General features: G+C 48.0%; 1 protein-coding gene across 1 annotated transcript in view; it reads right to left on the reverse strand.

Annotated features, from left to right (window-relative positions):
- Positions 1-9,592, reverse strand: part of LOC101651261 (corticotropin releasing hormone binding protein) — a 13,528-nt gene extending 3,936 nt beyond the window's left edge. The window contains exons 1-6 of the mRNA XM_004703668.3: positions 9,309-9,592; positions 8,822-8,915; positions 8,473-8,630; positions 6,575-6,785; positions 4,084-4,232; positions 855-972 (exon numbers count right to left, since the gene is read on the reverse strand). Of these exons, the coding sequence (XP_004703725.3) occupies positions 855-972; positions 4,084-4,232; positions 6,575-6,785; positions 8,473-8,630; positions 8,822-8,915; positions 9,309-9,458 (880 nt within the window). The 5' untranslated portion in view covers positions 9,459-9,592. The remainder of the gene's footprint in view (positions 1-854; positions 973-4,083; positions 4,233-6,574; positions 6,786-8,472; positions 8,631-8,821; positions 8,916-9,308) is intronic.
- Between the last annotated feature and the right edge of the window lie 549 nt (positions 9,593-10,141).

Genomic DNA, 10,141 nt, shown 5'->3' on the forward strand with positions numbered 1-10,141 from the left:
ATTAATATGGGGTACGTCAATGGTCAGTAATTCCCACCTACCCTCAGCCCATCTGAACATGATCCCTTGTAGCACATTCTCTGGCCCTTGAGGAAGATGTGGTTCTGTTGGGCCTGCAGTGTACTTGGGTCTTTCAACCGGTTCTTTCCAGTTGGATCCCCTGCTGAGAATTTGCTTTTCCACCTCAGCTATATTTCATCTGAGTCTGTATTTTAACAATCCATCTGAATGAACTGGTTAAATGCCCTGAGTACACCAAGCCAATCTCTGATTACCAGTGACCACTTTTAGACTTAGAATTTACCTCTAATCGTTGGAGTAGCCTGTGAGAGGATGGTTAATCTGTTAGAAATGGCAGGGGGAGAGTCAGCAGTTAAGATAATTTCTAATAAGGTTTACCTCTTTGTTATATATATAAATATATATATATATGCTCTTTAGCTATTACTTCATTATTATACTATGATTGATGATCTAGCTACTTAAGGTTTACAGCGTTCAGATAAAACCTTCAGTTTCTAGAATACAAAAGCAAGGTCACCTCCCAAAGGTAGAAAGGGCACAGGATCAGAAAGCTTCATCTTCTGATCCTGTGCCAACCTTGAACTCATACCTAGGGCCAACCTTGAATTTGTACCTTCATTGCACACAGGTTCCCCTCCCCAAATCAGATATTTTGATAATGGATTCTATGCTCATATACAGATGCATAGAGGCTCAAATGTAAAGCCCTCATTTTGACTCGACGAAGTTTTTTGTGGACCTCACTTTTCCAGTCTTAAAAAAAAAAAAAGATGTTTGCATTTAAAATAATGCTGATTAGCACACAAATAATAACCCAAGAAACATCTCACCAGGGCCATGAAAGGGGTGGCAGAGGCCAGCTAAAGGTGTCATCTTAGAAGGGTCCAATCCCGTTCCTCCCAGCAGCTCCACAAAGTCTCCTACTCCCGCACAGCCCACTGAGGGTTTCTACAAGAATAAAGCCACAGAAGAGATACATTTAAAAAGTTACAAAAGTCAAATCCTTTGACCAATTACAGGCTCTATGAATTCATTCCATCCCCACCCCCCATCCCCACCACCGCTCCCCAGCCATCCTGCCAATGCCATTCATTTATCATCCAGGACTCCGGAAATTAAAAGACACGTAAAAGGGAGCGGGGAACGTTATTAAGAATTGCTTTCCCAAATCGGTTGACTCGTCATATTTTTTAAAATATGTGTGCATGCTGTCTTTTTTCAAGTTCAAGAACTGTAATGATGAAGTGGGATCCTGTAAACCCCTTATGAGATGCACGAGAATGCTTTGCTTTTCACATCGCTTGGCTGTACACACGGAATTATTTGAACTGCTGAACACACAGAGTCAGAGTTCCACGGAGTCTAATATCTGTATCTTACAAATCAGACTGGTACATCAGGTCATTCAACATTTTCACCTAACAACCTCGCCTTTGAACAGTTTAGTCAATAGAAGGAAACAGGGGGGAATGTATAGCTTTAAGGGGAAGGGGCGTTCATGTCCTGGGGCCCATACTTGAGTGCTTTACATGGAATTTCATCAAGTGAACAAGTAGCAGTAAAGTTAGACCTATTGTATACAGCACTCCATATTCTGGTACGGAAAACTTAGTAAGATATTTGGGAGTGAAGGGGGGTGGGGAGGAGGAACCTTAATTGTCTTCTCTTCCCTCCTGGTGCCCAGGAGGAATATCTCTGAAGATTGAACTTTTCACTGGACTCTATGGGATCCAAATTTCAGCCGGCGGTGAAAGAGAAAGAGGCAGACTTGGGAGACAAAAATGGAAAATAAACATTTTGGGAAGAAGTAGAAGCTAATATGAGAATGAGGAAAGGAGTCCTTGGTAGGTAATGACTTTTCTCTCTGCTTCCCAAACTTCTCAGCTTTTCCCATAAACAAGGATATAAACTGCATTGTGTAGGGACTTTCTCTGTGAGGTTCAATTTCTCAATAGCAGTCCTGAATTTCTTTGTTGAGGTTCTTCATCCCTAGAATATGCCACTATCATCTCTTGCCTAAACTATGACATTGACCTCCTAGCCACACTCTGTAGCCCACTAACCACAAGGGAGCAGAATGTCCTTAGAGTGAGATCATGTTGTCTCCTTGCCTGTATTCCTTCAGTGGTTTCCCTCTGCTCTTAGAATAAACTCAACTCCTTAATACTCATATGTCCTGCAGAGGAACATGTCCATGGCATGGCCTTGCTCATCTCCCCAGTGTTGGCTCATACACTCCCCCGCTACCCTTGCTTCCTCTCCATTCCAGGAGCACAGCTGGCTCATTGCTGCCTCGGACCCGCTGCACTACTGTTCCCTGTTTTCAGCTCTTCTTATAGTTGCCAGGTCCTCTGTGCCTGCTGCCGAAGCCTCAATTTAAATGCTTTCTTCTCAGGGATGTGGGATAACGAGGGGGCAAAGAGGTCCAGTCTCGGAAACTCACAGGGGCAGTTCTACCCTGTCGTTTAGGGTTGCTGAGTTGGCATCGACTTGATGGCAGTGAGTTTGGGGGGTTTTCTCAGAGACAGCCTTGGCTCCCCACCTCTCCCTCTGCTCCCTTTCACTGGGTGCCACAGCGTCTACCACTCTGCCACACTTCCTACAGAGCACTTGTCAATATATGGAGCACCCTATCATTTTGCTCCCTCCTCCTCCTCCTCCTCCAGTGTAGGTTCCAGGTGAGCAAGACCTATTTGGCTTGTGGCTAATTCCCAGCATCTAGAATAATAGTAGGTATTAGGACATGATAGTAGGAACTCGTGCTTGGTAAAGCAAAGGGTCTTTGAAAAAGAGGAAGACCTTCAAGGAGATGGATTGACACAGTGGCCACAACATGGGCACACGCAAGGGGACAATGGTGAGGATGACGGGGACCCAGCAGTGTTTGGCTCTGTTGTGCACTGGGCGCTATGGGTCAGGGCGGACTCGGTTGCACCTATCAACAACAGAATAATAGTGCTTCAGTAAGCAGGCAGAATGATTTGGGAAAGGAATACTCTACATTCATGACAGGAAACGTGCCATGCTTAGTTGCCATAGTGAAAAAGAAAGCGCGGCGGTCTGTTACAGCACACCTGTGTGCTCGATATTCTGCAGCAAGAATGACAAGCAAGGCTTGAGAGCCACTCACTGACCCGTGGTCCTTACCAAAGGGTTATGCTTCCAATGAATTCCAACTAGAAGGCTAGACACTGGTCTGTGCATTTAGGGCTTTTTTTAAAAGGCGGCAGGGGAGGGGGTGGTGGTGTCATATTCCTTTTTTGCAGTTCTGGCCAGACTTATTTGACTTTCACTGAATTCTTTCTGAATAGAAACCATAGTTGTTTTTGATATCAACAAACAGCTGGGCTTTCTTAACCTAGACTTACGAGAAAATAGCAGGAAATGAGGAAGACCTTCGAGGAAAGGAGCTCTCCCAGGGCAACAACAACAACAAAATATGCTCAGGCTCAGGATTCATTTTAAGGTCATGGGAAAACAGGTTGATAGGGATTTTCAACTCTTTTTTTTTGAAGCAGAGTTAATGGAATGAAATGTAATGGGGAAAAGTCTTCCCAAAACTTTACTGCGTTTTGCAACATGAAAATCCACCTCCGTGTTTTATGTTATACTTAGCCTTCCTTCGTGCATAGCACAGCTCTGTCAATGAGAGCCTTTCTTCATGGCAAACGAAAATTCTAATAATCAGAAAAACAGCTGTGTGTGCAGATGACTCACACTAGGCTCTGCTAGGAGAGAATTTTTGTCAAAGAGGCAAGCACAAGAGAATTCAATTGTAATTATATACCACCACTTCACCAGTGGAAAACATTTTTACATCTTAAGAAAAGTTATTCAGATGGGTCACCTGAGTATGTGCCTTGCACCATCACTGCAATCAGAGAGATTTGGTTAAGGGCAGTCAACGCAAGTGCAAGGGAGATGGAATAGCCAATCAAAGATGGGCTGACGAATGAACACCACCTATCCAATCTGCTGGTGTTCTTGGTTTTCTGTGCCTGATTGCTTTTGATCTCATACAGTCAAGGTTTTAGAATGCATCAGAAGCAAGCAACTCACCTTGAACGGAAGACCACGGAAGTGCCCCAGGGTGAGATCAGATATTTTTATCGCGGCAGGGTAAATTATGGAGAAGCTGCAATTGCGATGCTGGTGTGGGACCACCAGGGAAAACCTCCCATTTGGGGTCTGGGAGATGACATTGCAGGCTTTGGAGGAAAAACAAAAACAAAAGCAAGCCACACTTGCATTATGTCATATGCTGGGTTTGGAGAGCCACTCATTCTATTGTATCCTCTGAACTTCATTGTGACCTTGGACCTTGGACCCAGAAAGACAGTGGACAAATCCTAAAGGTCATTTTGAGACAAGGTTTTAGAGAATAAAACTGACCAATGGCATGAACATTGTCCAGAGGACTTGGACTTACAAGGAGACTTCTCATCTCAGAGGGTTATCTTTTTTAGAATAATGGCTACACACATCCTAACTGGATGTAACTTGAAGTGGCTCTGGGAACACTGCAGTGAAGTAGGGGTCAGGTTCAAGCTGGGGGTCTCAGATAAACTGAAGCCTGAAGGTGATGACATAATTCTGCCTTCATTCATTGAGTCAGGATCCATGATGTTAGGGTTACAAAGAATACAATAAATCAGTAAATAATTTTTAAAGTCATGAAATAAGCTCAAAAAGATTAGAAATACAGTAAATATTTTTGATACTAAATGATACATTGACTAAAAGGTAAACTTTTAACGTTTACTTTATTCCCAAGTATTTCTGAAGTTTTTTGTTTTGTGTCTCAAACCCAGACTTTATGTTATTCTTCTAGCTATAAAACTAGGAGCATCTGAGTTGCATATTTTTGCCTATAATAAAAAAACAAACCCACTGCCATTGAGTCAACTTCTACCCAAAGAGACTCTATAAGACAGGCTAGAACTGCCCCTGTGAGTTTCCCAGACTGTACCTCTTTCTGGGAGGAGAAAGCCCTGTCTTTCTCCCAAGAAGCTGCTGGTGGCTTCAAACTACTGACCTTGTGGCTAGTAGCCCAATATGTAACCTGTACACCACCAGGGTTCATACTTGGCCTATTATAGTGACATGAATTTTCTGACTGATCCGAATAGAAGTGCCTCTTGCCTCCTTCTGATATTTTTAATTACTCTTAATTTCAAGAATACGTAAGGTTTCTTAATGATTCTAGAACTGTTCTGAATTCTAAACAACCTTTTCTTCTAGGATTATTTTACTCGTCCTCTGAAATCTAAGGCCCTTAGTCACCCATCAGACCTGATCGAGAATTCCAGTGGCTCAGATTTTAACCAAACAATAGACACATCTATAAGAAACACAATAACTCTAAGGGGATACACACAGCCATTTGAGACCAAAAGCCATACCATTTGAGATCAAAATAGCAGCATTTACCCCAGGACAGAACTCAGATGAGTTAGAAAAGGAAGAACAGAAATAGTAAAGACGGTGGGGAAGTCATAAACACGATGTTACATTATAGAGATTGCAATCAATCACATTAAACAAAATGTGTTTGAAACGTTGGATGGGAAACTGATCTGTTCCATAAGCCTTCACCTAATTCACAATAAGTATATGTACATTATTTTCTTTGTAAAAAGCCGAAGATCAGTCACTAAATTCTTTGGGAGATTAAGCTCCATTTTTCAACCACATAATGTTAATAATGAGTGATAGGTTTTCTTTTAACTTTTCTTCTTCTAAAAATTTTGTCTTGTTGAGAAGAAAACAACAAGCAGATAAACAAACTTATTTTGATTAAGAAAATGTGATTTGGATCTGGGATACTGAGTTTTACAGAATAATCTGTTTTTATCTACCAGAGATGAACTAAATTAGAGTGGTAGGCTCAGAATCACAAGGTAAGAATGAGGTCCCCTGTCTGGGGCAGTGGTTCTCAACCCTCCTCATGCCGTGCCCCTTTAATACAGTTCCTCATGTTGTGGTGACCCCCCCAACCATAAAACGATTTTTGTTACTACTTCATAATTGTCATTTTACTGCTGTTATGAATCAGGCGACCCCTGTGAAAGGGTCATTCGACCCCCAAAGGGGTCACAACCCACAGGTTGAGAATTGCTGGTCTAGGGACTGTAGAACCGCTGGTCCACCCCAGACACGAAGTTGTTCAGTCTTTGTCTAAATATCTCAAGGACTGCTACCTCCTAGTTGGTCTCTCAAGCTTATCAATGATAAATGGGATGACTTGGAGGGATTAGTTTATCACTGAATGTATTGTAGTACCTTAGGAGCGCAAAATAAGACTTTGGGGAAAATTGTGGTTTTTAACTGCCGTGATGTACCTAGCTTAGAAAGAAATTAAAAACTGCAATTTGATTTTCATAAAGAAGAGAAAACTATCTTTTAAGTCATTTTTAATTATAAAAAAAATCTTTTTAATTCCGATTTAAATCATTCCTCGGCTCCCATTTCCTAAGCCTGTGCAATAATCCTAAGCAGATTTGACCCTCAAATCCGGCTTGTCAGCCTAGAGGACAAGGGGCCCACTTACGAAAGAGATTAGGATCCGTCGTGATGGTTAACGTGAATCCGTTCCCTGGCTCCTGGACTCGGAAGAAGACCATAGCCACATTCTGGGAGGATCTGATGGTCCTTCGGCTAAGACCACTCTTGCAGAAGTCGACGTACCGCTCCGTGGTGGGCAGAGGATGGTCCTGGGAACTGGGAAACTTCTCCCCCTTGAGAATCCAACCATCAAATACCTTCCAACGAAAAATACAAACACAGATCATCGTTTCCTTCGGCTGCTTATAGGATGGGTATGTTGCAAAGGGGAACGCTTCTAGTCAGGCACCTTCTGACTTAAGTGAGGAATTGACACCTGCCTGCCCCTGCCTGCTTCGTTGTTGTTGTTGTTAGGTGCCATGGAGTCTGCTCTGACCCATCATGACCTGCGTGATGCACAACAGAAGGAGACACTGCCCAGCTCTTGGCTGCCCTCACAAGCGTTCCTATTTGAGCCCGCACTTGCAGTGCCGGTTTCAATCCATCTCCTTGAAGGCCTTCCTTTCTTTCCCTGCCCTCTCCTTGCTTCCTTGTGTACATTTTGACTCTGAAGGTAGTATGTCCCTTTTTCTTTATACACTTTCAAGTGTCTAGAAACCCCCACTGTGATTCTCACAGTCACCTGAAAGGGCAGGATGGAACTGCTCCGCGGGGTTCCTTTCCAAGGCCGGCCTCTCTGCAGATGCAGACTGCCACATCCTTCTCCCAAGTCACCCACCTTGAATTTAGCAGCCTGATTCTTAGGGCTCCTCCCCGGCCCCCTCCCCGCCTCCAGGGCTCCTTAAAGTGTCCGTAGCTTTAATGAAAGTAAAGGAACCTTGTCATCCTGGAGTTGATCACTTTGTCAATGAAGACACAGGCAATATGCACTCTTACCCTGCTCGCACTTTCTCCCTCCCCCTCCTGAGAAATTCCACAAAAGCTGCAATGTGAACAAAACGCCTCCAAAATACCCGAAGCCAACACCGGGGCAGCCACTTTACATGCTACTAGCGATCGAGGATCCATTTCCCTCCTTTTAAACGAGCGGTTCTCAACCTGTGGGTCGCGACCCCTTGGGGGTTAGGAAGACCCTTTCACAGGGGTCTCTCGATTCATAACAGTAGTAAAATGACAGTTATGAAGTAGCAACGAAAATAATTTTATGGTTGGGGGGGGGTCCCACCATATAAGGAACTGTCCAAAAAGGTCGCGGCATGAGGAGGGTGGAGAACCACTGCTTCAGCGCTCGGACCAGGACGCCGGTCCGTCCCTAGGCGCTTAACTGTGCAGTTGGAGGAGCGATTGACAGGTTGCTTTCACCATCGCCACAGGCAGCAGGCTCCCAACCAAGGGCCACATGAGCTGACCCACCCACCACCCCACGACCAGGGCCTTGGCCCGAGCACTGGCCCTCTGATGTGTTATACCGGTTCCGACCCAATGCCGCTTTGGAAGTTTGAATCACGATTCTTTTACTTGGGCAACAATAAAACTCCAGCAGCCAGCCTAAGGTACCCCTGTACAGCTGGGGGCGAGCGGATTGTGAGCTGGGGGGGCCTCGTCCATCCCTCCCTCCTGACCCAAATTAGACACCCCGCCCCCAGTCCACCCCCCCACCCCCCAGCTCCGGGAACCCGGACTGCGAGCCCAGAGCCCGGATCCCAGGAGAGGGGCAGGCGAGAGCCAGGCCGCGGGAGTCCGACACCTGGGGCTCCAGCTCCGCAGCTCCGGCGGCTCGGGTGCGTTTGGCTGCGGCCTCTCGCGGCTCCAGGTCAAGTTCTGGGAAGCGCTCCCCGAGAGCGCACGAGAAGCGCGCCCCTGCGGGGTGCGAACCTGCGGCGTGCCGGGCTCCGGCTCGGGGCTGCGGCTCCGGGGAAGGGCTGGCCCCCCGCCCCGCCTCACCTGCAGGAAGTCCCCGCCCTGACAGTCGATGGCCACCGCGTCGTAGCGGACGCTGATGAACTCCTCGGGCTCGCTGATGAAGAAGGCGGCGCAGTGGAGCTGCGGCCGGGCGGCGGTGAAGGTGAACTGGCCCGGGAGGCTCAGCAGGTCCAGGCAGCCTGCGGGGAGGGCGGCGGGGCCACCGCGTGCGGGCGCGCCCTCCGTCCCTGGCTCTGCCCGCCACCCTGCGCCCCGACTCCCAGCCCCCCGGAGCGTCGCCCCCGCCTGCCCCCAAAGCCCTGGCCACCTCCTTTCCCCGCAGGGACCCCGAACCCCCGCCGTCCCCCCGCCGCCGCTGGCGGAGACTCACGCAGGGCGCGGCGGTAGGGCTGCTCCCCCTCCAGCGCCCGCTTCAGGTCTGAGCCGAAGAGGAGGAACCGGTCCTGGTCCGCCGCTTCCCGCAGCTGGAAAGGAACAGGGGTCCGTGGGGGAGGGGGGTAGTTTAGTGGGCGGCAAAGAAAGGAGTCGGGGTGGGAGCGGGGGCAAAGCGCCGACTCTGTCCCACAGCCAAGAGGAGAGCCGGGGTGGGTGGTCCAAAGTCTCCCCGGGGGTCCGGAGGTCTTTCTGAGACCCTTCAGACCAGGGCATCCCAACTGCCCCAGGGTTAGGCGGCTTGGGGTATGATCGCGCAGCGAGGAAGATCGGGGAGTTAGCGCGCCCCCCACCCCGCACACAGGAAGGAAAGAGCCAAGACCCACTGTGGCGGAGTAAAGAGGGCTAGCAGAGGCAGCCAGCCCAGCCCTCAAGGGAGACCCTCGCGAGAGGAAGATGCAATGGACCGGTCCCGGGATGCTCACCTCTAGGTACCGACCCTCGCCTCTCAGAGCCACCAGGACGATCAGGATGAAGTGACACTGAAGTTTGAAGGTAGCGGACATGCTGGCCTTGCTTCTGCAGCCGGTGGACTTCCCTCCGGGGGCCTGGGGGCTCCGCCAGCACACCTTCATCCAGGCTGAGAGCTGGAAGCTGGTAGGGTCCCCTGGCTGTGCCTCTTTATAGCGCAGTGGGGAGGGGAAGCTCTCTGCCCCTCAACTGATCCAGCTCAGTAACCATGGGTTACCTTGTCAGGGACGATGTGCGTGGAGATGACGAGGGTCCAGCGCTCAGCCACCAATTTTCAGCGTGGTCCAGCATTATTCACCAAAGATGATTTCACTCACTCTGCCTTGATGAACTCAAGTGTGGGAGAAGGAAGCTGGAAGGACAAGGCAGGAGCAAGGGCATTTTACCTGGCCTGCTAAATGTTGCATTCTATCCTCCTGGGGACAGTGCAGCCCCAAAAGGTCATAGACTGGGAATTGGGGGCTTTAAAAAGCAAAATAGCAAAGCAACACGCACGCATAAGACACCCAAACACATATAGCCTTAACAAACACCCGTGTCACAGAACCTGGATAGAATCGTTCTGGAAATGGTCAGAGCATATTCTATTCTTAAACTGTTGTGAGGTGGGACTAAGACTTTTTTTGTTATTGTCTGACATGATTAGAGTCCCTGCCCCACCCACCCGTCCTCCTTTTACAGCGATCCAGAGCGAACTGTCACCTGTGCTAAGTCTGAATGTCAAGGCGCCATAGAATAACAGACCCGGGTACTAAATCTCTGATCATGTCTGAGCGGGGACAGGGGT

Source organism: Echinops telfairi, unplaced genomic scaffold (assembly GCF_000313985.2).
Source record: "Echinops telfairi isolate 266 unplaced genomic scaffold, ASM31398v2 ScPeMD7_7469;HRSCAF=8507_1, whole genome shotgun sequence".
Lineage (NCBI taxonomy): Eukaryota > Metazoa > Chordata > Mammalia > Afrosoricida > Tenrecidae > Echinops > Echinops telfairi.